This window comes from Terrapene carolina, unplaced genomic scaffold, assembly GCF_002925995.2.
Source record: "Terrapene carolina triunguis isolate 2854851 unplaced genomic scaffold, T_m_triunguis-2.0 Scaffold96, whole genome shotgun sequence".
In the NCBI taxonomy this organism is placed as follows: domain Eukaryota; kingdom Metazoa; phylum Chordata; order Testudines; family Emydidae; genus Terrapene; species Terrapene triunguis.
In genome coordinates, this window is record NW_020664447.1 from 27,705,514 (window position 1) to 27,732,879 (window position 27,366).

Genomic DNA, 27,366 nt, shown 5'->3' on the forward strand with positions numbered 1-27,366 from the left:
AGATTTTTTGGCTCCCAAGGACAGCGTTATATCGAGGTAGAGGTGTAGTAGTTTTGTGTGTAGTGTAGTTGCAGCTGGATTTTGAGCAAAGTGTTGCTATTGTGAACTAGCAAAAGTAAGATGAGAATTGAGGATGAAAACTTACGAACAAAACAAATGTGATACAGGAAAGACTTGGTAAAGCTAATCTTTAACAGAGACCTGCTTGTAGTGCATCATTTTGGTATCTGAGTGTCTCATGCCTGCATTGCGGTGGTAATACCTTGTGAACTACCACAGCCAAAATGTGAGATAAGGACCCAAGAAAAATCACAGTGCAAGAAACTTAAAGTGAATGGAATTAATATCTTGCTAGCACTAACATTTCCCTTTAACCTCAGCTCCAGGAGTCAGCATTTGTGATGTCAGGAGTTTACAGCAATAAAACTGAGAACTCCTAGAAGTCTACTCCCAGGCGACTAGTATCTGGAGGGTCAGACTAGCATTTTGAACCTTGACCTCTCCATCTCTGAGCATTGACAACTACCAAAAAAAAAAAAAAAAAAAAAAAAAAAAAAAAAAAAAAAAGTGGCAGTTAGAATGAAGAGAGGAAACCAAATCTTTGTTTCTGAAGACGCCAAATATACTTGTTTAATCCATGATTAAAATGACTGCAGTATAGATTGAAAGCAGATATTGGATTAGATTATTAAATACATTGAGATAATTTTATCAGGTCAAATTAAAATGAAACTGTACCTAATATTAGCACCAACATGCCTCCCTCCCCCCTTGGTATTGAGTCACCCTATAAAAATATCTGGGTTAGAATGTCCCTGGTCCTCACCTAAATCTGCTCAATGCTTGTGATGTGTCTTAGCCTGTATTTCACATGGACTTAGGTTGTAGGGGTGGCAAGAGGGGCCATGGATTATTTTACATCTGCTCTTACCCTGTGACATACATTGTTATAACCAGCATTTCTGATGCCTAAGGCAAGAAACCAAACAAGTACATTTGTGACTAATGAAGGACAGTTGAGAGGTAGGACAGTATTGATGTATATTTGTGTCCTGTTCAGCCTACACAAGCTGCTTGAAATAAAGGATTTTTACCTCCATAGGCCTCTCATGTGGTTAGGTAAAGTTAAATAAATGCAATCTACTTCTGGCTTCATGAGGTCCTGGGACTTATGCAGTTCAGCACAATTGGGAAATGGGAGGAGAAGTACATGAGTGAATAGAAATGTTGTTGTTTTATAAAATGCAATAGTTACCTAGTACATTTTTTCACATTTATGTGATATTTCTACAAGTCACTCTTCTCCTCCGTTCACTCTTTACTGGTTTATCAGAAACCCAAACCAGGTTAAATTATGGTTTGGTCTTTATTTCGGGTGATGTGGCACCAAATGATTTTTATATCTATATCGATATCTATCGATATCTATCGATATAACTCCCCCTTTTTAAACACTCACTCACTTTAGAAATCTTGTCTCTACCCCTCTTGGAAACTAGCCACACTACAACCTGCTTTGCTCAACTTTGAAAGACACTTTTTTTCATATTTTATAGACGATTAACTTAAATATTTTAGAAGTTTTTTTGGTCAGGAAATACAGCATGAGTTTACTAATACTCCATTGATTTAATAGGTTTAATATTAACACTCCTATACATGGGAAGAGGCTTTAACTTTTTGCTTTCAGCCCAAATTTTCAAAAGTCACTTAATTTTGGATGCCTCAATTTTTGGGTAACCAAATTAAGACACCTGAAAGGGGCCTGATTTTCAGGAAGTGTTGAGCTACCTGCTAAGTCAGCCAAAACTGGCTAATCACTTTTGAACATTTAGCCTACATTCTTTTCTCTTTCATGCAAACTCTATTTCTCCCATTGGGAAAATCAATGGGATGTAAATTCCTAAGTGTCTAAGTCATTTCTGAAAATAAGATGTAGGCTCCTAAGGCACTTAAGCACTTTTGAAAATTTTACCCTAGATCTTTATCACCTGCTGTAAACTACACATTGCTGCATAACCCAAAATTGTGCAGTCATCAGTAAATCTCTCAAGCCCTGCCTAGCAGAGGAAGCAAAAAATGATGCTGATTGTAACTGAAGCATTTGGAGGTTTCTTCCCATGGAACTGAATACAGAGAAACTGGTTCACATGCTGGCAGTAAGGAATTCATCAGCACAGCAAGCTAATCATAGATAGAGAGACATCCAGTATGGGGAATTGAGAAATGGCAGCTTAAACATTTGAGTGTGGGAATGTTCTGTTAGACCATGGGTCCCCATATGTAGGTCCATATGGTATGGTTGGAGGCAGCTTGGAACAAGATAGAGCATCGCATGCTAGGGTATGTAGTCGCTGAGGTCTCTGCTTCTTTATTGAAGATGTATGTCTTCGGTTAGTTCTACTTTATGTAAATTTTGAGCCTGAAGGCCTCTCCGGGCAAGCTTCCGAATTAACCTTCAGCTGGGTGAAATTTTGCATGTTACTTTGTGGCAGTCTGAAAAAGTCTGTCTGCTCATGGTACCTTAAGAACAAAAGAATATAGCCATACTGGGTCAGACCAAAGGTCATTTAGCCCAGTATCCTGTCTTCTGCCAGTGGCCAATGCCAGGTGCTTCAGAGGGAATGAGCAGAACAGGTAATCATCAAGTGATCCATCCCCTGTTGCCCATTCCCAGCTTCTGGCAAACAGAGGCTAGGGACACTATCCCTGCCCATCCTAGCTAATAGTCACTGATGGACCTATCCTCCATGAACTATCTAGTTCTTTTTTAACCCTGTTATAGTCTTGGCCTTCACAACATCCTCTGGATAGGAGTTCCACAGGTTTACTTTGCATTTTGTGAAAAAATATTTAGCAAAGGACCAGAGAGTTGCAGTTATCAATTACTGTAGTAATATTGGTTAGCTAAATTATATGTTTAGAAGTTTTGGCATTAAACAAATAACAGGAGGGAAAATGTTTTGTCCTTTTATAGCAGTGTTTCTCAATCTTTTTAATACCAAGGACCGGCTTGTTGCCTTCCTAAACTGTGTCAGGGAGATCTCAGGGACTGGCGCCAGTCCACAGACCGGTCATTGAGAAACACTGTTCTATAGGACCATCCATCCGAGGATTTCAAAGTGCTTTACAAACAACTAAGCCTCACAATACTTCTATGAGGTGGGGATTGCACATGTTGCACAGATGGGAAAACAGAAGCACAGGGGGTTAGTGAATTGTATAAAGTTAAACTGAATAAATGGCAGAGCCAGGAATAAAAGTGAAGATACCTGGCTCCCAGTGTAGCCTCTAGGTTACATGCCTTCCTTTTACCAAAGCTTCCCTAACCTACCTGATCAGGGACTAAAAAGTTTATTTGAAAAAACACCGTGGGATGGAAGTGGGTATCTGAACCTACACCATATAAAAGGAAAGCGGTTAAAGTAGAGTAACCTCAGCCAGTGTGAAAATGGTAACACTTCAAGGCCTCATAAACCTTTTCAAGTGTGGCACTTTGGGAGCACTTGGCTCCTGCAATGGAATAAAATCTTACAATAGCATGGCGCCTGACCTAGAGGTTGGGAGAAGTGGTGCTTTATGGGCAGTTAACTTTTATTGCTTTCTTCCAAATCTCTCTTCTGTTGACTTTCCCCATTCTCACCAAACTGGGTGGGTAACTGATAGAAACCTAGAATCTTCCTTTCAAGGAGCATAGTTCTCCCTGCCGATGTACACACCCCCTTGAGTTGTACCCTACAGTGCTCCTTTCCTCATGCCCAGTGTTTTTCTTTTATCAATATAAGCAGAAGGTTTATGTTGATCTGTCTTGTACTCTGTCGGAGCACCATTAGTGTCATTAACACTAGGTCTTGTAAACACATGAATGGACTGTGTAACCTGACGCTATGCTGGCTTGTAAAGAGCTTGTAAAGAGATGCTGGGCCCCCAAGTGTGTTTATTTCTAAGAAAAATAATACCTTGCTTAAATAAATGTTACTTTCAGTGAGTGGGCTACCTCCTTGTTGCAGGTTGCTGTGTCTTCTTTCCTGTGAAATTAGCTGTAAATGCTTCTGTCCCATGCTTCTCATCTATTAAAGTGATGTGCGTATTGGTACCTGGAACACCTTAGTGTGTCTGCAGTCCACTGGACCAAAGTTGTAAGGCTGCAGCCAAGTAAAAGGAAATCCTGCTTTGTGTCATCTTGCTAAAGGGATTCCGAGAATAAGTATTTATGAGCAGTACATTGGAGCGGTGCCTTTCTTTTTTGCTTTGTAACTATTTTTTTCTATCTTGAATTTGCTAGGGGCTTGATTTATTCTCCATCTTACAAATATTGCTACAGCTACTAGATATACTACACAAATTGCTTTCTCAACCCCCCCTTTCCCCTCCCCCCAAAAAATTCTGTACAAATGAAATTGTTTGGATGTTGGATCCTTTTCATAAAGAGATCTCTTCAGTCTTTTTTTAATATATATTTAAAGCAACTTTAGATGGAAAATGCTGGAATTTACAGCTTAGCAGAATGTCAACAATGGTGGTGAAAGCTTCCTCCACGCTGACAAGAGGGAACAACTTTTGGCTTGCAGAGATTACCACTTGTGGGGAGGGGAGAGAGAAGAGAGTTCAGTCTCCATAGTTTGTTCAGTCTTTGGTTACTTTCCTTGGACTACGTACAAGGGTGGCAAATGGTATTACCTGCAGTGGTATGTTTGTAAAATGGACCGTAGCTATTGGACTGAGACGCATTTCATTTCATATAGGTTACTGAACAGCCATTTAGTGGTAGCAGCTTAGCTGGCAACTTAAAGGCTCTCTAGGTCATTCTCCATTCTTTGGGTCATCCAGTTTCTTAAAGCTGAATGTTCTGCTGTTTGGTGGAGCAGGACTCTCTGGCAGAGGTTCTCTTGTTTTTCCACTCTGGATCTGTCCAGGATCTCTTGCCCATTTAGCAATGTGGGAAAGTCAGGGTGGTAGCAACTCCCGGTGACCTGTTCGTGATCCCCTGCAAGTCACAGCCCCCCAGATTGAGAACTCCTGGTACTTTTAACAGTGGTTTTAAATGTATATTTGAGCCTAATTTATATAGTTAAAGTTGGTGATTGTCTAGGCACCAGCATTTAGGTGGGAAAGAGACTTGCACAGGGTTAAATAGAGAACGCTTTAGAGAGTCCTTGAAGTGCTGCTGCTTTCATCCATATATGAGCAAGTTCCCTTTCATAGCTGAATTTAGTGGTATCATGGCACATTTTGAAGATTGTGGGTATCTGGGTTTGGGAATAACCATTGTTACTATGGTTTGTGGTGCTGTCCTACAAGATGTCTGCGTCCTCTTGGTTTAGAACTGTATCCCTGCTAATATTTGGGCATAGTTATTTTATTTTTTAATTTATAAAGTGTCCATATATGGAGATATACCTATCTCATAGAACTGGAAGGGACCCTGAAAGGTCATAGAGTCCAGCCCCCTGCCTTCAGTAGCAGGACCAAATACTGATTTTTGCTCCAGATCCCTACCTGCCCCCCTCAAGGATTGAACTCACAACCCTGGGTTTAGAAGGCCAATGCTCAAACCACTGAGCTATCCCTCCCCTCATCCATTTCCACCAAATCTATAAAATAACATAGATTAATACTTAGAATGGCACAAACTTGAAAAATCTCTTCAAAACATGGAAGAAATGCAGCTCTGCATGGTCACCTTGTGAAAATAATCTTTGCAGCATGCAATAGCAGTGTCCTGGGCTTGATGATCCAGGAGGTCCTTTCCAGTTTGTGTCCTGTGTACCTTTACCCTGGAGATCAGGTAGTAAGGCCAGTATCATAGCAGCTAGTATGAATTTAGGATGCAAGAAGGGTACAGCTCATTTGTGTGGGAAATGGAACTTTCTTGGGGGCCAGACCAAGACTATGGAATGAACTCCTGAGGAGCTAAGGACCATCACAAACCTGAGCACCATCCACTACAAATGCAAGGCACATTTCTTTGATCTGCCCTCAAAATAAATACAGAGGAGCATGTATGTTAAAAAAACAAAACACAAACAAAAAAGACTGTACACCCTACCAAAACAAGATACCCCACTCTACTTGCTTCTCCCGTGGGGGAGAGGATGAGTGAACAAATGTCATGTGACAGATCTGTAGTCTCATTGTTTAATGCACTATTGGAAGGCACTGAGCTACTATAGCACTGAGAATGGTACAAGAGCCTATCTAGAATATAATAGGGCTTGTCCTTGGGAGCTTCCCAGCTGATCTTATCCATCGTGTGCGATCAACCTTATCTGTGACACGGGAGAACTTCTCACAGTAAGAAACACTCAAGGGTTTTCTGAGTGAGGCCAGATACCCAGATTCAGCAGAATGTGTACACGCTGAAGCGAGTCCACTGATCAACCCTCTGCAGATGCCTCGTCAAAGGAAGCAAGAACATTTAGTCACAGCCATGGCCTAAAACATCAGGTGGTGGCATAAAAAATATTTGTTGACTCTGAATGAAGTTTCTGTTGCTTGTCCTTTAGCCTCCTTCCTCCATACTTCAGTAATAGATGGCTTGTAAAGACAAAGAAAAGAGAAGGCTCATGTATGAGCCATTGACGGGAGAGAGTTTGTGATTTGCCCCAGGACACAGAGGGTGTTGGGTCAAAGCCAGGAGTAGAACTCAAGTTTTCTCTATTCCCTGGACTATGCTAGTAGACTACGATGTGTATCATTGAGTCCCACCCAATTCCTGCTACATCTTTGTTACCTTCTGATAAAAGCTTTCCAATCACATACACTGTAAATTAGAAAATTAAAATTTATTTTGGATGAAACAGGGAAACACAACGTATTTCCCTAGTAGAATAACTTTCCAATAATGCTTAGTAACTTACCATGTTGGACAACCTAGAATAGCTAGCCATGTTAATCACTTCTGTTTTATAAAAGCAAACAAGATAGGAAGGAAGTAATGAGCCCTCAAAACATCTGTCTGGAGACTTGCAATCCCCCTAGAAGGTTTTGGGTTTTGCCTTAAACAAACTCCGTTCTGAAAAATTACAACCAAATGTTGAAACAGTTTCTAGCTCTTCACCCAAAATTAATAATTACATAAATATTAGTTTGTAAAGAATAAATTCCCTTCACCCCCTTCTCCTGTCTTTTTCCTGGTGTTAAAATATAATTCTACCGGACACTGCAAACATTCTTGCAGCAAAATGAAGTGGATTCAGATTAATTTCTGCTGCAGTCAACAGGAGGTAGAGAGTGTCTGAATAGGTTCTGCATTATAACCATTTGTCAGGAGGAGTTGGTTATCAGAGAGGTGAATAATCACCAGTCTAGCATTGCCAGTAAAAATTTACCAGATTAGGAGAAATGGGGTGCACCACTTACCAGCATGAAGTACCATGTTGGGTTCTGCAGTTGATTTGTATGTAACTTGTGCTGCTACTGTACCTAGGTAGGCTATGTAAAATTTATTCCTCTAGCAATTAATTTCTCTCTTACAAATGATAGTTCTCTAAAACTACTTATCAATTAATAAGTTAACATGCAGGTGTAATGTAAAATCTGTGTTCTATCTAGAGCCCTGTGAGGATACAAAATTTGTATTCGCATCCGATCTGCAAAAATGGTCTGTGGATGCGGATATAAAGTGGATATCCGTGAATTTGTGGCGCTCTAGTTGTATCTACTTGTGGTCTTTACAAATTTTGGACGAGAAGGGCTATTAAATGGACTGCCCTGGTCAAATTTTATCCTTGCTCTCTTTGGTTTTCTTTAGGATCTTGTGTAAGACACTTGTAACTTACTCCTCTCTATGGGTATGTCTACACTGCAATTAAAAACGTGCGGCTGCCCGGTGCCAGCTGGCTTGGACACATGGGGCTCAGGCTAAGGGGCTGTTTAACTGTGGTGTAGGCGTTTGGGTTCAGGCTGCAGTATGAGCTCTGGGACCCTCCCATCTTGAAGATTCCTAGAGCCCAGGCTCCAGCCTGAGCCCGAATGTCTACACTGCAGTTAAACAGCCTGTTAGCCCAATCCCATGAGCCTGAGTCAGCTGGCCCGGGCCAGCCGTGGGTTTTTAATTGTAGTGTAGACATACCCTTGGCATCTGATTCTTCACTTTTTGTCCTGGTTTCTGGGGACACTAGGAGGATTATTTAATTTTTGTAAAGTATTTTAGAGTTCTAAATATTTATTTTTTTATAATATTGGTAAATTACCTTTATATATTTCTCCTGCACTTCCAGTTGGGTACAGTGTTCATTTTTGGCCTAAATTCGTGAGTAGTTCCTATTTGGTTCCAGAGAGAGAATGTATTTCTGTAGTGAGCAAAGTGATTCGGTTTATATATGGTTTGTAAAGCACTTTGGGTTCCCTCTGGGTCAGAGGCCCTGTACAAATGTAACTAATCGTTGGATAAACTCATCTGCCTCCTGGAATATCCTTTGAATATTCTTAGGTGTCGAGGCCTGTGATTATTGTTCTTTCCCCAGAGTAGGGTAAAAAGTATTCTAGGTGACACTACCCATTGTCGTTCTCTATGATCACTCTTCCTAATGAGCTAAGGGTTTGTTGCTTTTTGTACCATTTGAGTGGCTTTTCCCTTCCAAAGTATAAAACCAAAACCTTCTGAAAAACCTGACTTAAAAACTGCCTCCAGAGTGAGTGATGAGGGTGAGGACTTGGCAACGGACCCATTTTCTTCTCAGTTGTATTACTAGTATTCAAAACAACACATAGGATGGTGCCATTGCTCAGGAACATAATTGAGTCTGCTTGTGAACTTGCATCCTCAACACTTTTAGAAGTAAAATTTTGGATTTATTGCACTTATATACGGTGCTGTTCAACCTGAAGAATCCCAAAGAGCTTTACAAATTGTACCTATAGGAATCACTTTGCGCTTCAGTGAAGAGCAGCCACCTGTAGGATGGAATGCAACAGCTGTTTAGCATTGCACAACTACACAAAACAGTTTAATTTTGTTATCCAAAAGCCTGTTCTGCCAAGACAATGGGATTCCCCAAAAAACCTTTGAGAAAGATTTGATACTTTGCTAGCATACACTAGAGCTGGCCTTTTTGCATTGTTTGAAAAGTCCCCTTGGCATAGTTAAATAGCACTTGGCCAGAGAGGTATATTATCCTTTCTGTTTGTTTTCTGGCTCAGCAAGCTTCATATGCTGCCAGTGCATCTGGAAATGTCTTTCCTATCACTTGCTCTCCCACCTAGATGCACGTGCACACTCCTGCAGGCTAATGCTAAAGCTTGGGGAGATCCTAAAAAGAAGTGCCTCTGGACACTTCAAGGTGCTGGAAATTTCTGCAGAAACAACTAAGCTCAGGAAATTCACTTTTATTAGGCCAAGGCACTTGAGCTATGATCATTGGCAAAACACGTTTCCTTTTGGGTTGGACGTGGTTCTTTAGTATCATTTGATTCCAGGCTTTTAAAGTGTGTGTGTGTGTGTGTGTGTGTGTGTGTCTGTACTACAGAATTGTATCAGTCAGCATATTCATTACCAAATCCCGTTTTTCCTCCAGCACCAAGGGTTTGTCTTGGGTAGAAACTGAATCTGGATTGAAACTTTTCATATAGAGTCTCAGCCTAGAATTGATTCATCTGTGAAATTCTGTATATTTATCTGTTTGAATATCACATTTATTTTTTTTAAAAAGCGCCTTAGTTTAGACCAAAGGCATGCAAATTTTACAACACCCATGGCTGAGTTGAAAACTTGCTGGGATCAAGGACTACGACTAATTTGCAATCATGTACATTTTTAGATAAAAGAAATGCTAATATTTGCTTGCATTTCTATATTTAGGGCTCTACCAAATTCACGGTCCATTCTGGTCAATTTCATGGTCACAGGATTTTTAAATCTGAAATTTCACCGTGTTGTAATTGTAGGGGTTCTGACACAAAAAGGAGTTGTGGGGAGGGGGTCAGAAGGTTATTGTGGGGGGAGTTGCGGTACTCCTACCCTTATATCTGCGCTGCTGCAGGCGGCAGTGATGCCTTCAGAGCAGGGTAGCTGGAGAGTGGCAGCTGCTGGCTGGGAGCCCAGATCTGAAGACAGAGCCACCGTCAGCAGCAGCAGCACAGAAGTAAGGATGTCACGTTATGGTATTGCCACCTTTGCTTCTGCGCTGCTGCCTGCAGAGCTGGGCCCTCAGTCAGCAGCCAGCACTCTCTGGCCGCCCAGCTCTGATGGCAGCAAGGCAGAAGTAAGGATGGCATGATATGGTAATACCGCAACCCCCCTAAAATAACCTTGCAGTCCCCCCTGCAACTCCCTTTTGGGTCAGGACCCCCCAATTTGAGAAACGCTGGTCTCCCCCATGAAATCAGTATAATATAATGTAGAAGCACACAAAAGACCAGATTTCACGGGGGGGAGACCAGATTTCACAGACAGTGACGCATTTTTCATGGCCATGAATTTGGTAGGACCCTATCTTTATTCTTCATAGAAGAATAGAAATTGCTTGTTTGGTAGAGTTTACCAGTAGCAAAAACCTGCAGCAGATCAGCTTTTCCACATGCTGCAATTACAAGGCAGCTGTATTTTAGGCTCCACTGCTTCAGTTGGCTATTGGGCTGCACTTTGAGTTCCCTCAAATTAGAAAAAACAAATATAACAGTAAATTATACTCTGCTGTGGTTAAATCATTTTTGACATTTTGAGGGGAAAAACTGATAAATATGAAAGAAACTGGCTCCTTCATATATTTGCATGGAGTTTTATTCCACTAGTCCACTCACGAATGCATTCAAATGCTTTCCTCTGCATGTCCTCCTTGCTTTTTATTTATTTTATTTATTTATTTATTGTTCTGCAACTTCAGTTAAATTTTTTTTTTTTCAGTAACTTTTTCATTTTGAGGTCTGCAGCCTCTGTGGAAACATCCCTCATTCCAGTGAATTTGCCTCCTGATTTAATTTCCAGCTGATTTCTCAGTAGCATTTAGCAGATTGCATATGATAAATGAAAACTGATGATTAGACATCAGGTCTGTGGAGTTAGCAGGGCCTGAAAGTGCATTTCATCCTTTCCTTGCAGGCAAGGTGGTTCTGGGAAGCGTATTTTCGGTCGATGAAAGCTATTGCTCTGGCCACCCTTCAGATTATCAATGACAGGATCTACCCATATGCTGCCATGTCTTATGAAGAATGGAATGATCCCCCAGCTGTTGTAAGTAGAATGTACTTCTGTGGCTTAGTCATAAAATAAGATTTTTTTCTTTCAGGTCGTTGGTATGTACTATGCATCTTGGTAACATTACTATTTAAAGGTTTGTTGTATTTGTAAGTTGCACAAAATGTTTTTATGATATTCAGGTGTGTGTATGTATGTATATATATTTGAGTGTTTTTGTTAAATTTTGTGTGAATTTGATACCTTTGAAAGTGAATAACTTAAGTGATAACACTGGCAAAAGTCTCATGGTATAAATAGATTCTGTGTGAGCTTCTGTCAGAGCTATGTGAGGAATACCTCCCTTACCTCCAGTTTTCTTCTTCCTGCTGTTGTCTTCTCCACGCAGCCCTGTGAATGTACACCCCTGGTATTCTAGTCCTAGAATTCGCTTGTACAGAAACTGATAATCATCCTGAGTGATCTACTTTTGGGACAAACTCATTTCACTTTTTATTTGGCCAGGATTTGAACCCAGCTCTCTGAGGAGGAAGTGCTAGTGTGTTAATTAACCTGCTGCACCATTCAGCCCTATTCTATTTTCTTATATTGCAGAATTTTGAAAACTAATTTCTCCCTTAGTTAGTTTATATTTTACACATACAGAAAAATTAATACCTGTATTTTCTTTTTCTAAACTATCCTGCAAAAGCTCAGTCAAAGGGTTGGTAGCAGGACGGTTTTCAACTATACAGGAGAAGAGAGCTCAGGAATAGCTTTTTGATATTAAACTCACTAAATTATTGGAGAATGATAGCATTTTCAATGGGCCTAGCCTAGGATACTGACCCATTAGCATTGCTGAGGGGGAGGCAAGCATGGCACTGACAGATGTCTAGTGTGAAGGTTGAGGTATGAAAGAGGGAAGCAATTACTCAAGAATGAGGAGCTCAGAACATCTTAGTAGACTATTCAGACTGTGCCTTAGTACATCAAGAATGCCCTGACACCTGGCCTGAGCTCCATGGTAAAAGAAAAATAGGAATTTGGAAACACGCATCATTAAAAGCCACCTTTCAGGCTGCTTCTTCCCTGCTCTCCCTCTAGTAGGATACCCACTGACTTCAGTGACAATTCCTTCTGCTGTGGGGGACAGATAAGCCCCTGGTTTTTTGTTTATAACTGTATTTACAGGAAAGTGTATTTCTTGGGATCCTGTGGGATGAAAGATCCTAAAGCACTTTACAAGAGATCGGTCACCAAACAAACACAGCAATCTCTAGAGTGTAACACTGAAACTGGTCAGTGATACACAGCAACAGTACACAATAGAGTAATACAGGTAGTAAAGAGGAATACTCTATCCATTTGAAATTGCAGAGAAAACGTGAGGAGGCTCTAGTAATTAGCCAAACTGGAATTTGTCCAGCCAAACACCATACTGAGACTCTTCCATGCCCACAAATAGTCAGCTCCTTGGATTTATATTTCAGCTGAAAGAGTCTCAATACATGCATGAATATTTTTCTTGCTTCAGTATGGAAAAAAAGTCCTAAAAATGTCCTTTTTGAGCTGTGTAAGCTCTATGTCAGCCAGCTATGCAGAGATCTTTTGTGACCCTCTTTCACAGGATCAGTAAAAGAAAATACAGTTCAGATCAGGAATTGTTCTTTGTATTTAATTGCTCCTGAACAGACCCACGCAGTTCTGTGACATTGACCATGGATTTTGATAAGTATTTATCACTCCAGTATGAGTGCATATAAAAGTATAATTGATTCAATCACTTCTTATTTAACTGGCTAAAGTCTGTAGCTTGTATATTTTGACCCTCGCGCTAATAGTGGCAGCAAAAAACTGGAGCCTTCAGTAGTTATGATTTATCCATTGTAAAAAATGTTTGCTTTAGAGATATTTTATCTCTTGGAGGTGAGCTTATTATCATTGCAGTCTTCTAGGCAGCCTCCTCCGCAGGGTTCAGCTAATTTATAATTTCAGACACTTCGGGCGGCGAGTGCTTATATAGTATCTGCCAGTCAACTTAATAAATCATTGAGTTATTTTTTTAAATAATTGCACTATCCAGCTGTCAGAATTCCACAGATGGTCTGTGCTTGTCAAAAGGAATAATGTCCCACTTGAGCCATAAGCATGTTTCTTATCTTGGTTTGTGCCTTGATAACATGCATTTATAACGACCCTGTTAATTTCTGATTAGTCCTGGTGGGAAATTATGATTCTAAAGATACATTTATGCATGTAGAGATTTGACACAGTATCTTTTAGGAGAGTGAAAGGTACCATCAGATCCAGATATGAAAATAGAGTGAGTAATTAAAAGTTAGTTTGAGAATGCTACCAGTTTACAAATGATAGCTGTATTCTGGGCTAAATAAATTTCAAGGCCGAGACTTGTACAGCAAATAAACTCTGAAACTTAGGACATCAAAGTTCTCTTAGTCTAGGATATAGTTATTAGTCAGTTAACAAGGAGCACCCTCAAGTCACTATAGCATTAGTAGTGAAATATGCACTCAGGTGGGCTCCTGTAAATCCCTCTTCTGTTACTGGCTTTTGCCCTCAGAATTTGCAATTCACATTCCCAAAACAAATATGGCTGACTCATCTGACTCCTTCTCCTTCCTCTTTCTGTCACCCATCCTAATGCTACATTTTATATTGAATGCAGGTCCATCTACACTATGGTTCCACTGTGCAGTGTAGATTGGACACTGGAGTGACAGATTTGGGGAGGGGGTCAGAAGATGAGGCAACCTTATGTGCTGTGGGCAAAATCAGTGAGAGGTTCAGAGAGTGCAGTAGCTTTTTGGTACTAAGGGATTTACAGCAACTCATCAAAGATTTATATGGTCACTATATGGTTATTAACCTAACATTTATTATGCAGATCCCTGTGCACTGGCTAATAATGGCCCTGAGTGAATCAGAGAACACAGATTTGCTTACAGGTAGTTATGCATGAAAGACCTGCTTTTATTGGAGCAAGTGATATGAGTTTGGGCAGCTGGAAAAGGGAAACCTTCCTTACTACTTAATGTAACAGAATAAGAGCCTACTGTGTCTGTAAAGTTCATCACACAAAGGAGGAACTAGTGAGAATTCTTATCTGCGCTTCTAGCGGTCCTACTTCATTTGTGTAATGTTTTTATCTGTAGACATTAAATGTGATTCCTGCCCCACATAGTAACCTGACTCTCTTACAGTCACTGCAAACATCAGAAATAAGTGTTCAGTAACGTGCCTTACCATGTTACAAATTATGTCACTGGACAAATACTGTCCAGTTCAGAGATATAAAATAGAACAGTAAGTGATTGTTTTCCAGCTTAACAGTCCACGTAACTTGTTCAATTCCTGTAACTCCCCCGCATGTAAAATTCTTCTCTGTGACTTCATGAGGTTACCTTAATTTAAGTCACCTTTTCATTTCAGTCGCTTATTTCCCAAGATTTGATATAATGCTGCAGGACTTTAACATTAATTTGAATTAGTTCTGAATTAATATTTTTTTAAAAAGTGGGGTGATAACCTGTAAAAGTGCTACACACAGGAGTTTGCCAGGGATCTGAATGTTTCCTCAGACAGGTTTCTAACAACCTCATCTCTGAAGAGGAATCTGCTGCTTTCACAATGCTGTTTCCACCTAATTGGCAACAACATGTTGGGATTGTTGCAAAATGCAGGCTAATTTTCTAAGCTTTTTTTATTTTAAGGTTTACCTTGACCACACCATCACCTTGAACTGTGGGGGTAGGGACATACCTTCAATCTTGGAAATATTCAGATGGTTACATACTCCTTTGAGAAGAATTTCAATGATTTTGGTATTTGAGGTGTTGGCTATTGTCTTTGACAATGAGGATGGAAATGGTGTTTATACACTAAAGTTCATAGTGAGGAGGTTCACAGCTAGATCTGTGTGTAGCTCACCTTTATTTCTATTTCTTTCATTGAACCCCTCACATGCTGAGTGTTGCTGCCACAATTCTGTGCAACAGCAATACTTGAATGTCCTTTGAGCATAAGGGAATGTAAGTTACATGAGACATGAATGCATATGTAATGCAATGCATCATGTTGAGTGTGTTATACATTGAGGAAGTGATCAGAGCAATTTCACCTATTCAAATTGGTTGGCTGACTGAAAGTTTTTAGCCCTTTTTAAAAATAAAGGTTTCCATGTGAAGTGGAGCAACATCTGTGTTAATAGATCCTTCCATTGGGGCTGAGGGAGAAGGGAAAAACAGTAACAAATACCAAAACATTTGTTTTGTTTTATATATTATGATACAATACTGTGTGTATGTGTACACCCCCCCCCCCCGATGTTTCCTTCTTTTAATAAATTAATATAGTGCTAGTGAAAGGTGCTAAATTGACAGCTCTGGAACCATCCAGCCCTTGGCACCTTTGCTGAGAATACGCAAATGTGCCAGTTATTGCCATTTGTTTACTGATGCAGCCGTTATTCATTATAAACTGGACTGAGATTACTGACTTCACATAAATCACTAACCATCTGTCAGGTGGTAGTCATGATTTTTGGTCTCTACCAAACTGGATTAGAACGAATAACCTTGAGTCGAAAGATTCCTTATCCTACTATCAGTCTCCCTCAATTAGATGCTTTCTAATTATCTAATACAGAGATAAATTAGTAATTGCAACTCTAGATTTTGGAGACTATTTTAAATCTCTCTCTCTCTCTGTGTCTCTGTACCTTCCCAACATATGCAGATGATTGAGAATGACAATAATGTTGTTCTTTCCCAGTTTTTCTTTCACTGGTGTTAGTGGAATTCTTTCAGGCCTGCTTATAGCACAGACCTCTAAAAGGTTTGGCCCCATTGTTGTCTGCCTTAGAGTTTTGAACTTGAATGTTATAAACTGTAGTTTAATAGTTTCTCGTTTAATAATTGTTGAGAGAATCGCTGTGTGCCAAGAAATAAATGCACTTCTCTAGCAGACCTCCATTCTCCTGTTGAGTGACTGCCAGACAATGTTTTTTCAGTAAGGCAGAAAAGAGAATCTCCACCCTATTTAAACTAAAGTAATAGTCAAATTAATTTAATGCAAAAAATTACTTTTTCTCTGAGTAACAGTAGCATAGTTGCTATTCACTTAGCAAAACCTAAGTCAGATGTTCATTTAGAGAATGGATTGTGTGTTTCAGCCAACTGGCAACTAATTGAGCCTTTTAAAACACTTAAAACAATTTCTGAGCTGTTTGGCTGGCATTTTACATCTCACTGTTCCTGTGAATAATCTAGATCCTGAGGGTTGCCAATTAAAAACATCACTCATCCAAGCTTAAGCAATAAGTGTTAAACAGATGATTCCACTGTATTGTATATTCTGCTTGTGCCCCGATAACACTCTTCACCTTCAAAACATTGAACAAACATTTATCTGTGTATAAGAGGAAATCTTCCAGCAGTCTTATTGGCTGACACATGTGGTATAACTCACTCAAGTTTTCATTGCTACATTTTTCTGAAATGATTAGATTTCATAACATCCAATCTACTTCCAGGCATCTTAAATTTTACTTGTGAGATGCATTGGATCAGTTGGGTGGGATTTTGTCTTATTTGCTATGTTGGATTTCTTGCCATGTCTTGTTAGAAGGTGTAGTAACTAATATACTTCTGCAGTGTTTGTATTATGATAGGTCCTGTGTACTAAATATATGATTATTCAGACTTAAAAATATATTTTCTTGCTGAAACAACATTTCTCCTTGCCTTACCTGCCAAGAGTAGAGTTCAGGATTCTCTGCTTATATGGTAAAAGATGACATAATACTTATCTAATGCAGTGTGGCTGGTACCTAATGTAGAGAAAGTTTAACTTCATCTGCTTGCGATATCCTCTGTGGCATGAGAAACAGACTCCTGGACTTGGTTCTTGGCATGCAGTGGAGGTTCAGATGTTTCACTTTAATGTCAGTTGTAATTTTAAGTCCACACGCAATCTGTCTGTGACTAATACTGTTAGGTTTTTTTAGAGAGCTTTTTGCCTTTTTAATCTGGGAGAGCCTGAAAAGAGTAGTACATACACAAATGTATATGTAGGGGTTGTGTTTCTTATTCTCATGGCAGTTGTTTTACGTAGGCTGGCCTGAAGAAACTGTAGGATTTTTGCCTGCCATCTTATTCTGAAATGACTTTATTATCTGCCCCTTTCCCTATAATAACCCTTCTTATTTCACCAGCTGGTCTCTTGCTCGCCTTGTGGCCTAGAAAGTAGGAGGCTTGGTCTTCATTAATGGCTCAATAAAAATATATAGTAGTAGAATTTAGTCAGCTTCCTTTTATCCCAAGCTTCACCTTCATAATGCACTCAACCTTTTCTGTCCCTAGGGGTGGGGCCTTGCAGCCGTACAATTGATTTCAAGTTTTGTTTTCCCAATTTAGAGTATGTTGCACTGTCTGCGTTGTCAGGAGACTGCATTGTATAGTTTTATTTTAAAGAAAACATTAATCCCATTCCTGGACCCCCATTTAGCAGTGTTCAGATGCTACGGTGATGAGCACCAATAGAACATGAATACCTTGATAGATGGAGAGATCCTAAAGATCCCAGTCACTATGACATTTGTAAATATGCACTCTGTTCTAAACAGCGCTCACCATCCCCCTTTCTCAAATCCACTCCATTGGCACATTATTGAAATTAATGGAAAGAAGGAAAAAAATTAAAACTGAAATAAATACTTCACAGAATGCAGAGAGAGGCGATGAGTGAGATAACATATTTTATTGGATCAACTTCTGTTGGTGAAAGAGACAAGCTTCAAGCTACACAGACCTGAAGAAGCACTCCGAGTAGCTTGAAAGCTTGTTTCTTTCACCAACAGAAGTTGGTCCAATAACGGATATTACCTCACCCACCTTGTCTCTCTAATATCCTGGACCAACACAGCTACAACAACACTGCAAATAATCACAGAATATAGTCAGACTATAGAATTCACAATTGTAGGAGGTCAGAGAGAGTAAAATAGATTTAGCTAGACTTTAAAAAGGTACTGCATAATTTTATATTTGTAGTTATGAGCTAAAAATCCTGTTTTTGAATCCTTTGAATCCACAATGTAATCACTTTGATTCTGGAGAAGTGGAGAGGGTTAACTCCTCTGGTTTTGCCCTTTGACCACTTGAGGGATGGGAAGCATGATGAAATACTTTCTCAAAGTATTCCGAGGAAACACATCATGCATAATTGGAACAAAATAGAATAAATCAAGGCTTTTTTGGTCTTTTAATTCGTAATTGAAACCACATTGAGGTTAAGATTGATATTTAAAACAATCCAACCAAAAAACCCCTCTATGCAGAGGTAGCGGATAAGTACATCTCTGCTTTGCTTGGTACATGGAAGAACTGTTTAGTTACTGTACCATTCAGCGCCTCATACTCCTCAGTCCTTGCCTCTTGGCTTTTTAATGACAGTGGGTTGTCCTTGTTCAAATTGAATATGGTTTTACTAAAAAGTGTGGTTAACAACAAGTATTAAGTCTGATGGTTGTTGAAAATAAAATGTATAGGGAGGAAAAAGCCACAGTTCTTGTTCATGAGAGCAAGGGAATCTATGTGCTATATTGTTGCCAGTTTTTCCTACTAAATGGTAGCTTGGAATTGTTAACCCTTCTGCTAGGATATGGGCCTTCTTCCACACAGCCTCAAGTTTCTAGAGCCCACTCCGAGGCCCCGTCTTTCATGCCTCCACCTTCTCTCCCTTCAAGTCTTTCCTTAATATGCACCTCTTCCCATTGTCCCTTTACCACATAACAAAGTAATGTTACTCAACAAACATAAACAATTTTTTTAAAAAAAATCACGGAACTCATAAAATGTGTGTTTAGCTTCACTGCTTGCATATTGCCTTTAATTTCTCCTTCCTTTGTTTATACTTCGATTGTAAGCTTTTTGGGGTAGAGGCATTGTATTAGCTGTGTGTAGCATGTTATTGGTGCTATACAGATGTTATAATGTTTACAGTGATTAGCCAGTTACAGAATAATTGGGGTTGGATGTGATTTCTCAGGTGTCAAATATCCCACTCCTGGATCCTAGCAAGATTGATTTTGTCATACCTAACACACCTTTGCTCCATTGCACATGAAAGATTGGTATCAAGTGCAGTTTTAGATATCTCTAATGGCGGGGTTTCCCTTGTCCCATTGCCCCCATTGCTTTAACTGCTCTTAAAATAAAATCATGTTGCATTCAGTAAGGAAGGAGCAGAATAATGTTCCGGTGTGTTCCTGTAACAAGGGGGAAATGCCTTACTAGCAAATGGAAACTTTTTTTTTTTTTTTTGCTTGTAGCAATCACGCACAAGCCAGCTGCAATACCTTGAATCTCTTCTCACAGACCCATCCCTTTAAAGAATTCTCACACCTCACCAACTTCAGGCCAATCTCCCCAGCCATCTCTCACATTGTGGGTTCCAGTCCTTGGGCTTTCCATGTTGTCTGTGGAGAGGCTTGCCAAACAACAGAGACAGAGTGATGTGAGATCGCTGTTAGGAAGCTGCCATTTGCAACCTGATACTGCTTGCCCATAAAAGTGATTCACAATAAACAAACTGTCAATCTTGGGTTAATTACCATGGCTCCTGTAATTAATATTAGCATGGGAGGGATGAAGAGGGGAAAGGATTGCTGTATCCATAGTTAAGTGTCAACACATTGTCATGGAAAGTGATAAATGATCTCTCCACCACTACCTCTTGCTCTTCTTTCTGACAGTGAAAGTTCAGATGGATACCCATCATGAGGGTTAATAATGATGGGACTAAAACAAATGTTCCCTCACCATGTTGACTTCTCCAGCTGCCAGTGGTTGGGAGTAGTCAGCTTGATGCCATGATGCATTTCATGCCCTGCTGCCATAACAGAGATTTAATTAGGTTTCTGTTGAGTTAATTGCCTGCATTGTTTGCCTTTCCCCAGCAGAAGTCTGGAAGACTCAAGTAAATTATGGAGGTTTGAATTTGCCCAATTTCCTGCAGAAAGTGGGGTCAAGAGGTCTCAGACTGTAGACACACACTTCAGGCAGGCAGCAGGGGGTTGGCTCTTAATGGCACTTCAGAGATGCCTAAATGCCCTTTTGAAATGTTTCTCTCAAACAAGGGGCCTTGGTTTTCTTTCCCCATTAGGTTCTAAGGAACAGAGTACAAGCTTTTCCTTTACTTGGACACCACTTACCAGGGGCATAAGATGAAATAAACATACTTCTTCTGAGAGGTTACCTTTCTTTCCCTAAGAAGATCTTGTAGTGAGGAAGTTTTGTACTTTGGACAGAGAGTAGGATCAGTTGGAATTGACATCATGTCATGTTTAAAACCCTTTATTGTTGCTTATGTTAATGCTCTTTTGTCAGGGGTTGTCTGTATATAATTTGTGAAATACCTAGCACAGTTTTGGATGTTCTTTAATAAAAAAAAAAAAAAAAAAAAGAGAGAGGGGAAAAAAAAGTAGTGTCAGAAGATGAAGATGAACAGAATAATCCTTGCAAATTATATGCCAGGGGTCGGCAACGTTCGGCACGCGGCTCACCAGGGTAAGCACCCTAGCGGGCTGGGCCAGTTTATTTACCTGCTGACGTGGCAGGTTCGGCTGATCGCGGCCCCCACTCGCCGCGGTTCGCCGTCCCGGTCCAATGGGGGCGGCGGGAAGTGGCGCGGGCCGAGGGATGTGCTGGCCGCGGCTTCCCGCCGCCCCCATTGGCCTGGGACGGCGAACTGCGGCCAGTGGGGGCCGCGATCGGCCGAACCTGCCGCGTCAGCAGGTAAATAAACTGGCCTAGCTCGCTAGGGTGCTTACCCTGGCGAGCCGCATGCCGAAGGTTGCCGACCCTGTTATATACTATTTCTATTACCATAGTGCCTAAGAGCCTGAAGTCAAGGACCAGGGCCCCATTGTGCTGGGTGCTAACACATTCTATTAAGATATACTGCAGCCAGAAAGGAACTTGCACAATAGAGGAAACTTCATATGGGAGCTCTTAATTTGGATGGTGGGGGTCATCATTAAATAATAAAAAGGATATTGTCTGTAAGATTACTTGACCAGTTATTTCTTCTTGCTGGGCAGAAATGTAGGATTTTCTTGGCACTGTATTGAATATGCAGCGAAACCCCTGCTGCAAGTATTAATACAAGCAGCCTTGTGAAGGATGCACAAAAAAGATTCTCACCATTAAAAGGATCATTTGGAGGAGGTGGGAAATTGGGGAAAACTTGATATTCAGGATCTTTGAGAGAAAAAATGCAGTTTTTGAAGTTGCTCATTAAAAGTCTAATGAGGTAGACTGTGCTCTATTCAAGTTTAGATTGTGATTCACCCTAGAAATTCTTGGGACTGCTCCATAATCAAAGAGAGTTCTACCCCTGCTCTTCAGGTCCCAATAAATATTAAAGAAAATAAGCCTAAAAACTGGCATTTCAGAAAATGTGAGCATCTGAAATCTGAGAGCTGTTCCTGCACATGTCAACTGCTAGTGTCACCAAGACAGACCAGTAGACATGCAGACTATTTTAGTAGTGTAAGTGGCATTAGGTAAAGGTGGATAAGGCAGCCACCTTTGAAGTGTGAGGAAAAAGAACCCAAAGACTCTTTAAGGAAATGGTGAGGCTCCATACCTCCTCCCAGCAAATGTGAGCTGATAACTTTGGGTATGTAAAGTTTATTTTCCTCCCAATACTAGCAGAATTGTAGTACAGTAACTTTTCACTTAAAGTCGTTCTGGTTAATGTTGTTTCGTTGTTACGTTGCTGATCAATTAGGGAACATGCTCGTTTAAAGTTGTGCAATGCTCCCTTATAACGTCGTTGACAGCCGCCTGCTTTGTCCACAGCTTGCAGGAAGAGCAGCCCGTTGGAGCTAGCTGCTGGGGGCTTGGAACCAGGGTGGACCATCAGCTCCCCATCAGCTCCCCGCTTCCCTAAGTTTTCTGGGCGGCAGCCGCCCAGCAGGCTATCAATTGCCCAGCAGTTCATCTGTCCCTCCCCCCACTGCCATGTGCTGATCCTGCACTCTGCCTTGGAGCTGCTCCCTGGAGCCTCCTGCTTGGTGTGCCGGGGGAAGGGAAGAGGGGGGCTAATGTCAGGGTGTACCCCTGCTCCTGCACCCCATTTACCCCATCTCCATGGTGGGGGGAATGACCGGACAGGGCTCAGGATGGAGGGAACTTCCTGGGAGCAGTTGCTGTCTCAACTTGATGATCTACTTAACAAGGCAGTTTACTTAGAGTGGGGTCAGCGTACTTAAAGGGGCAGTGCGCATCTCTCTCTCTCACACAGGGTGTGTGTCTCTGTCTGCCATGCTGTCTCCCCTCCCTCCATTTGTGCTGCCTTGTAGAGGTGTGAGGCTACAGTAACAACAATGGGTTAACCCTTGAGGGCTCAGCCAAAAGCTAGTTCATCATTTAGCAGTAAGGCATTCCCTGGGAAATATCCCACCCTCTTCCACCCTCTGACTCCACCACCTCAACCAAGCTTCACAATCATCATCGCTGTGCACAGTATTAAATTGTTTGTTCAAAACTTACACTGTGTGTGTGTGTATGTATGTGTGTGTATGTATGTGTGTGTGTGTGTGTGTGTATATATATAAAAATAATGTAGTCTTTTGTCTGGTGAAAATTTTTTACCTGGAACCTAACGCCCCCCCCCCCCCAAGTACATTCTTATGGGGAAATTGGATTTGCTTAACATCGTTTCGCTTAGTCACATTTTTCAGAACATAACCACAACGTTAAGTGAGGAGTTACTGTATGTATTTAACTGGGGTTTCTTACAGTATTGCAGGAAAGTGTTGGCAGTTATTGGGCAGTGTTTCTAAACTATTAGAAGTATTCCTAGTTCTTTGTTGGCTGAGATTCAAAGGCTTTCCTGCAAAACTGTATCAGCTTCTCCTTTCCCAACTCCCAAACCCTTTCTTCCCCCACCTCCAAATAAGTCTTGTTTTCTCCTCTGCTTCTCTGTCCTAGCCTGGATGTCAGCATCTGAATAGCGAGCTGGAATGAAAAAGTTGAGAGTCAAAATGCCTGCAATTTCATTCCCATCTAATGGTTCCTTTGCAGCTGCCTTCCCCCACATCTTCGGCTCCAAACAGAGTTGGCACACTCAGTGAGAACAGAGTTGTCTGTCTTGTCTCTTGCCAACTGAGCTGGCTTCCTTATGCTGGCAGTGCATTGAAATAAGAGCTTTAAAGTCTTAAAAGGGACCCCCTAGTTAAAATTCAGATGGAGTAAATAACTCTCTGAAATCGATCTTTGCGTCTCTTATAGGGTTTTCTATTTAACGGTGTAATAACTTTTCTTTCACACAGAATAAACTTAGTCTTGTTGAAGTTAATAATTTATCCCTCTTTATTACAATGTCAGCATTTGTCTTTTTTATTTGTGTGCCCATTTTGTGTCAAGATTATGCATTTGCTGTTTTTTATTCTATTTCCACTCTGAAATGGTGGCTCAGAGCTGGCTCTCTGCTTGTTGGCCAACGACTGACTATGAAAAGCAAAATACTTTCAAGCAGAGAGTAGCAAATGAGAATCATGCCATGCTAGCTGGGTTTAAAATGTCTCCTAGTTCCCTTTCCCCACAAGTCTTTCCATCCCTTCTACTCCACTTTTTCTGAAGCCCATCACTAGATACAAAGTCATTGTCAGGCAATGACAGAAATTGACATTAGGAAATGGGGTTGGCATGAAGGTTTTACGGAACTGTGAATTATGAAAAAGAAAATCAGACTTTTTGAAAGGCTACTTCTCCCAAGAGTTAGGGTGTTGATCAAAGAGACCTACCTTAACTAAATTCTAGCTCTGGTACTTACATTCTGACTGCCTACATTCCCCTTTTATAGTTTTAATTGACCCTGATCTGATCGAACATCCTCTCTGCTTTTACAGAAATGGAGCAGTGTGAGCAACCCACTCTTCCTTCCATTAATCCCACCACAGTCTCAAGGCTTCACTGCTATAGTCCTGACATATGACAGGGTGGAAAGCCTCTTCCGAGTCATCACTGAGGTGTCCAAGGTGCCCAGTCTATCCAAGCTGTTAGTCGTCTGGAATAATCAGAATAAGAATCCACCAGAAGGTAAGGTATGCATGTTGGAGGGAGGTGGTACGTGTTAGAGTAGTGGCAGAACACCTACTGTACATCTAATGCAATGCAACCTCTCTTTTTATGTACTTTTAAACATAAAACTATTTTAAACTATTTTATAATACTTTTCAAATAAAAAAAAAACTGGTACGTTTTCATGACACTTTTTTAAAAGTTGCAAAATACAAAAGGCCAAATTACGCTTTTAAAAGGATCTGTGCTGGTGTTGCCTTTGCCAGTTGCTGATTCAACAGCAAGCCATGCAAATTTCTCAATGGAGGATTTTTTCCAAAAAAACCCATAAAATACTGAACAAACGTCATTAACAGTTGCTTTGAGGGGAGTGGTGCCTTAATTTGTCTACACTCGTTTGATTTTTCTCTACAGACACTATTAATCACAGTGAACACTTGTTCCACTAAACTGTTTGTTCTCTGTAAACACAGAACAAATTTGACTTGATACAAGAATACAGTTTGGACATTTTGTGGTTATAAAATAAATGAACATTTTGATTGATGAAATAAAACCTGAGACATTCTGTGTGTCCAGAAAGAAGTTTCTGGGACATTGGGTTATCATGTAAAAACTCTGAGACTGTCCTGATAAAAGTGAGGTGAATGGTCTTTTTATTTAAATATTTATGTTTAAAACACAGATGATTCTATTTATATCAGTGATGAGCAGACCTCATGGAATTTGAGGACTTTTGAACCTCGCAGTCTTATTTTGAGTTCATGGGTTTATAAAATTATTTGATGCTCATGAACCTTTTTTCATGTCATTTAAATCCATATTATTTTCAAGGCAGCTTTGGTTTCAAAAACATACCAAAGAAAGTGTTTGCTCTGTATTGGAGGTAAAGAGCCACCTGCTCCAAAAATCAGAACACGACAAGTAGGTGCCCTATATACAGTGTCTATTTAGAATTTTTCTCTTCCTCCCCTTTCTTTATCTTGCAAGCTCTCTGTATTTTTCACTCTACTTGTTTTCTGCTCTCTTCCCCCATTGAATTTCCTCTGATCTCTGTTTCCTTTTTTCAGTCTTTCCTAACCTGAATGTGAACTCTCTGATGTTAGCGTGTCTCTTCTGTCCCCAGTAGCCAATAAAGTGAATCTTTGAGACAACTCTTTGGGTTTGTAATATTCCTATATAAGAATGTACTGACAACCTGAGAGTTAAACTGGCCATTTATGTATGTTAGGTACAATGTTAAACTGAGTTCCTGATCACTTGCACTCATTTAAGATTCCATGGCACTTTTGCAGGAGTCAGGCTATTAACCCCATTGTCCTGGCCCATTTCCAATTTTGGTGCATTGCATTCTGCCTCTTTATATTCTTGTTCCAGTTTAAATTGGACACAGTATTCATTTCTTGTCTCAAACGGTTGTTTAGTACTGCTGTGTAAAACACCCTAGATGTGGTTGCCCATCACTGACAAATGAAGTGATTCTTACATCTAATTGTGGTTGGTAATCATTTGAGATTAAAAGTGTTGCATATAAATGGAAGGTGTTGTTTTTGTGTACTCTGAAGTTTTTATTGAAAACAAATTCATAACGTAGTTGAGCTATTACTCCAGTAGAGTAAACACTGCACACTCATAGACTCATAGACTTTAAGGTCAGAAGGGACCATTATGATCATCTAGTCTGACCTCCCGCATGATGCAGGCCACAAAAGTTGACCCACCCACTCCTGGAATAATTCTCTCCCTTGACTCAGCTGTTGAAGTCCCCAAATCATGATTTAAAGACTTCAAGTCGCAGAGAATCCTCCAGCAAGCGACCCCTGCCCCATGCTGCGGAGGAAGGCGAAAAACCTCCAGGGCCTCTGCCAATCTACCCTGGAGGAAAATTCCTTCCCGACCCCAAATATGGCGATCAGCAGAACCCCGAGCATGCGGGCAAGATTCTCCAGCCAGACCCACACAGCGTGAATATAACAAAAAATATTGATTTCTGCCCCAAATGGGTTGTTTCCATATATTCTTTCCTATAGGGAAGGTAAGGGAGAATTGAAACAAACTACTGATTTGAAAAATCTCATATTAATAATCATTTTTAATAATCTTAGTGGTGTAAATTCTTTTTATAGGCATATTAATTTTCTGTCTTCCTTATGTTTCCTCAGATATTATTAAATCATAAATCATCTCCAAAAAGAATGCATTTGCCTATGAACCTAATGATCATAGGTCCCATTTGAGAGCTTTGGTTATTGGGCTGTTAGGTTCAAACAGGTCTTTCATGGTAGTAAATATGTGTTTTAATAAATTATATTTCCTCATGTGGCTCTTATCTCCCCCCCTTTGTCCATTTATTTTTAACACTTTGATAACCCATGTAATCTCCTGGACTGCAGCTGAGGAGAGAGCAGTTTGAGTAAGTTAATTTAATTTGTTTTAATACAGATCCATGCAGTGCGTTCCACCTGGCTCTTCAGTGGGGTAGCAGGCCTTGGCTGCACTTAGTCACTCGTTCAGTTTCTCTATTAGCGATCCTAATCCTTGGACTTCAAAGCTTCTGCCATTTATAGCCTATTAAATCCAGGAAGTTTCTGATGGATTAGGGCAAGGAATGAGTTTGAAGTTTGTAATGTGCACCACTGTCACTGATAAGGTCTAGTTTATTACCCTACGGTAGTATCAGCACTTTTATGGCTATTCTTTTTTAATTGGTTATTGTAAAGCTGGGACAGTTAACGTACTAGTGCATCAAATGCAGGATTTCCTGGTCATTGCCATATAGGGGACACATTTCTGGGTCTGCTGTGCAAAGGCAAATCAGGGCTTCTGCTGTCAGAGCCAGTGGGTTTTTCGATATGCATAAATGGTGGCTGGGATGAAAACATCAAAGTAATTTTCCCTTGTGATGACTTGCAATAAATTCAGATTTGAACCCAGGTCTCCAGAGGTAAGGCTAGTGTGGTGCTACACAAGCATGTCACTTAACTGTTCTTTACTTTCCCATGTCTGCTCCAGAGTAATTTTATAAATTAAAACTATACCAAATGCTTTTCCTGCTTAAAATTATCACTCACTTTGAGACTGGGTTGTATAATCAAGGGTTTTATATTTGCACAGAACATCACATAACTAAACAGTCAA

The 27,366-nt window shown here is 40.4% G+C and overlaps 1 protein-coding gene across 2 annotated transcripts in view; it reads left to right on the top strand.

Annotated features, from left to right (window-relative positions):
* EXT2 (exostosin glycosyltransferase 2) overlaps positions 1-27,366 on the top strand; it is a 110,117-nt gene that overhangs the window by 32,308 nt on the left and 50,443 nt on the right. The window contains exons 8-9 of one of the 2 annotated variants that reach the window (XM_024214540.3): positions 11,042-11,173; positions 24,057-24,246. In XM_024214540.3, coding sequence (XP_024070308.1) covers positions 11,042-11,173; positions 24,057-24,246 — 322 coding nt within the window. The remainder of the gene's footprint in view (positions 1-11,041; positions 11,174-24,056; positions 24,247-27,366) is intronic. The other variant, XM_024214549.3, reaches the window with a different exon arrangement.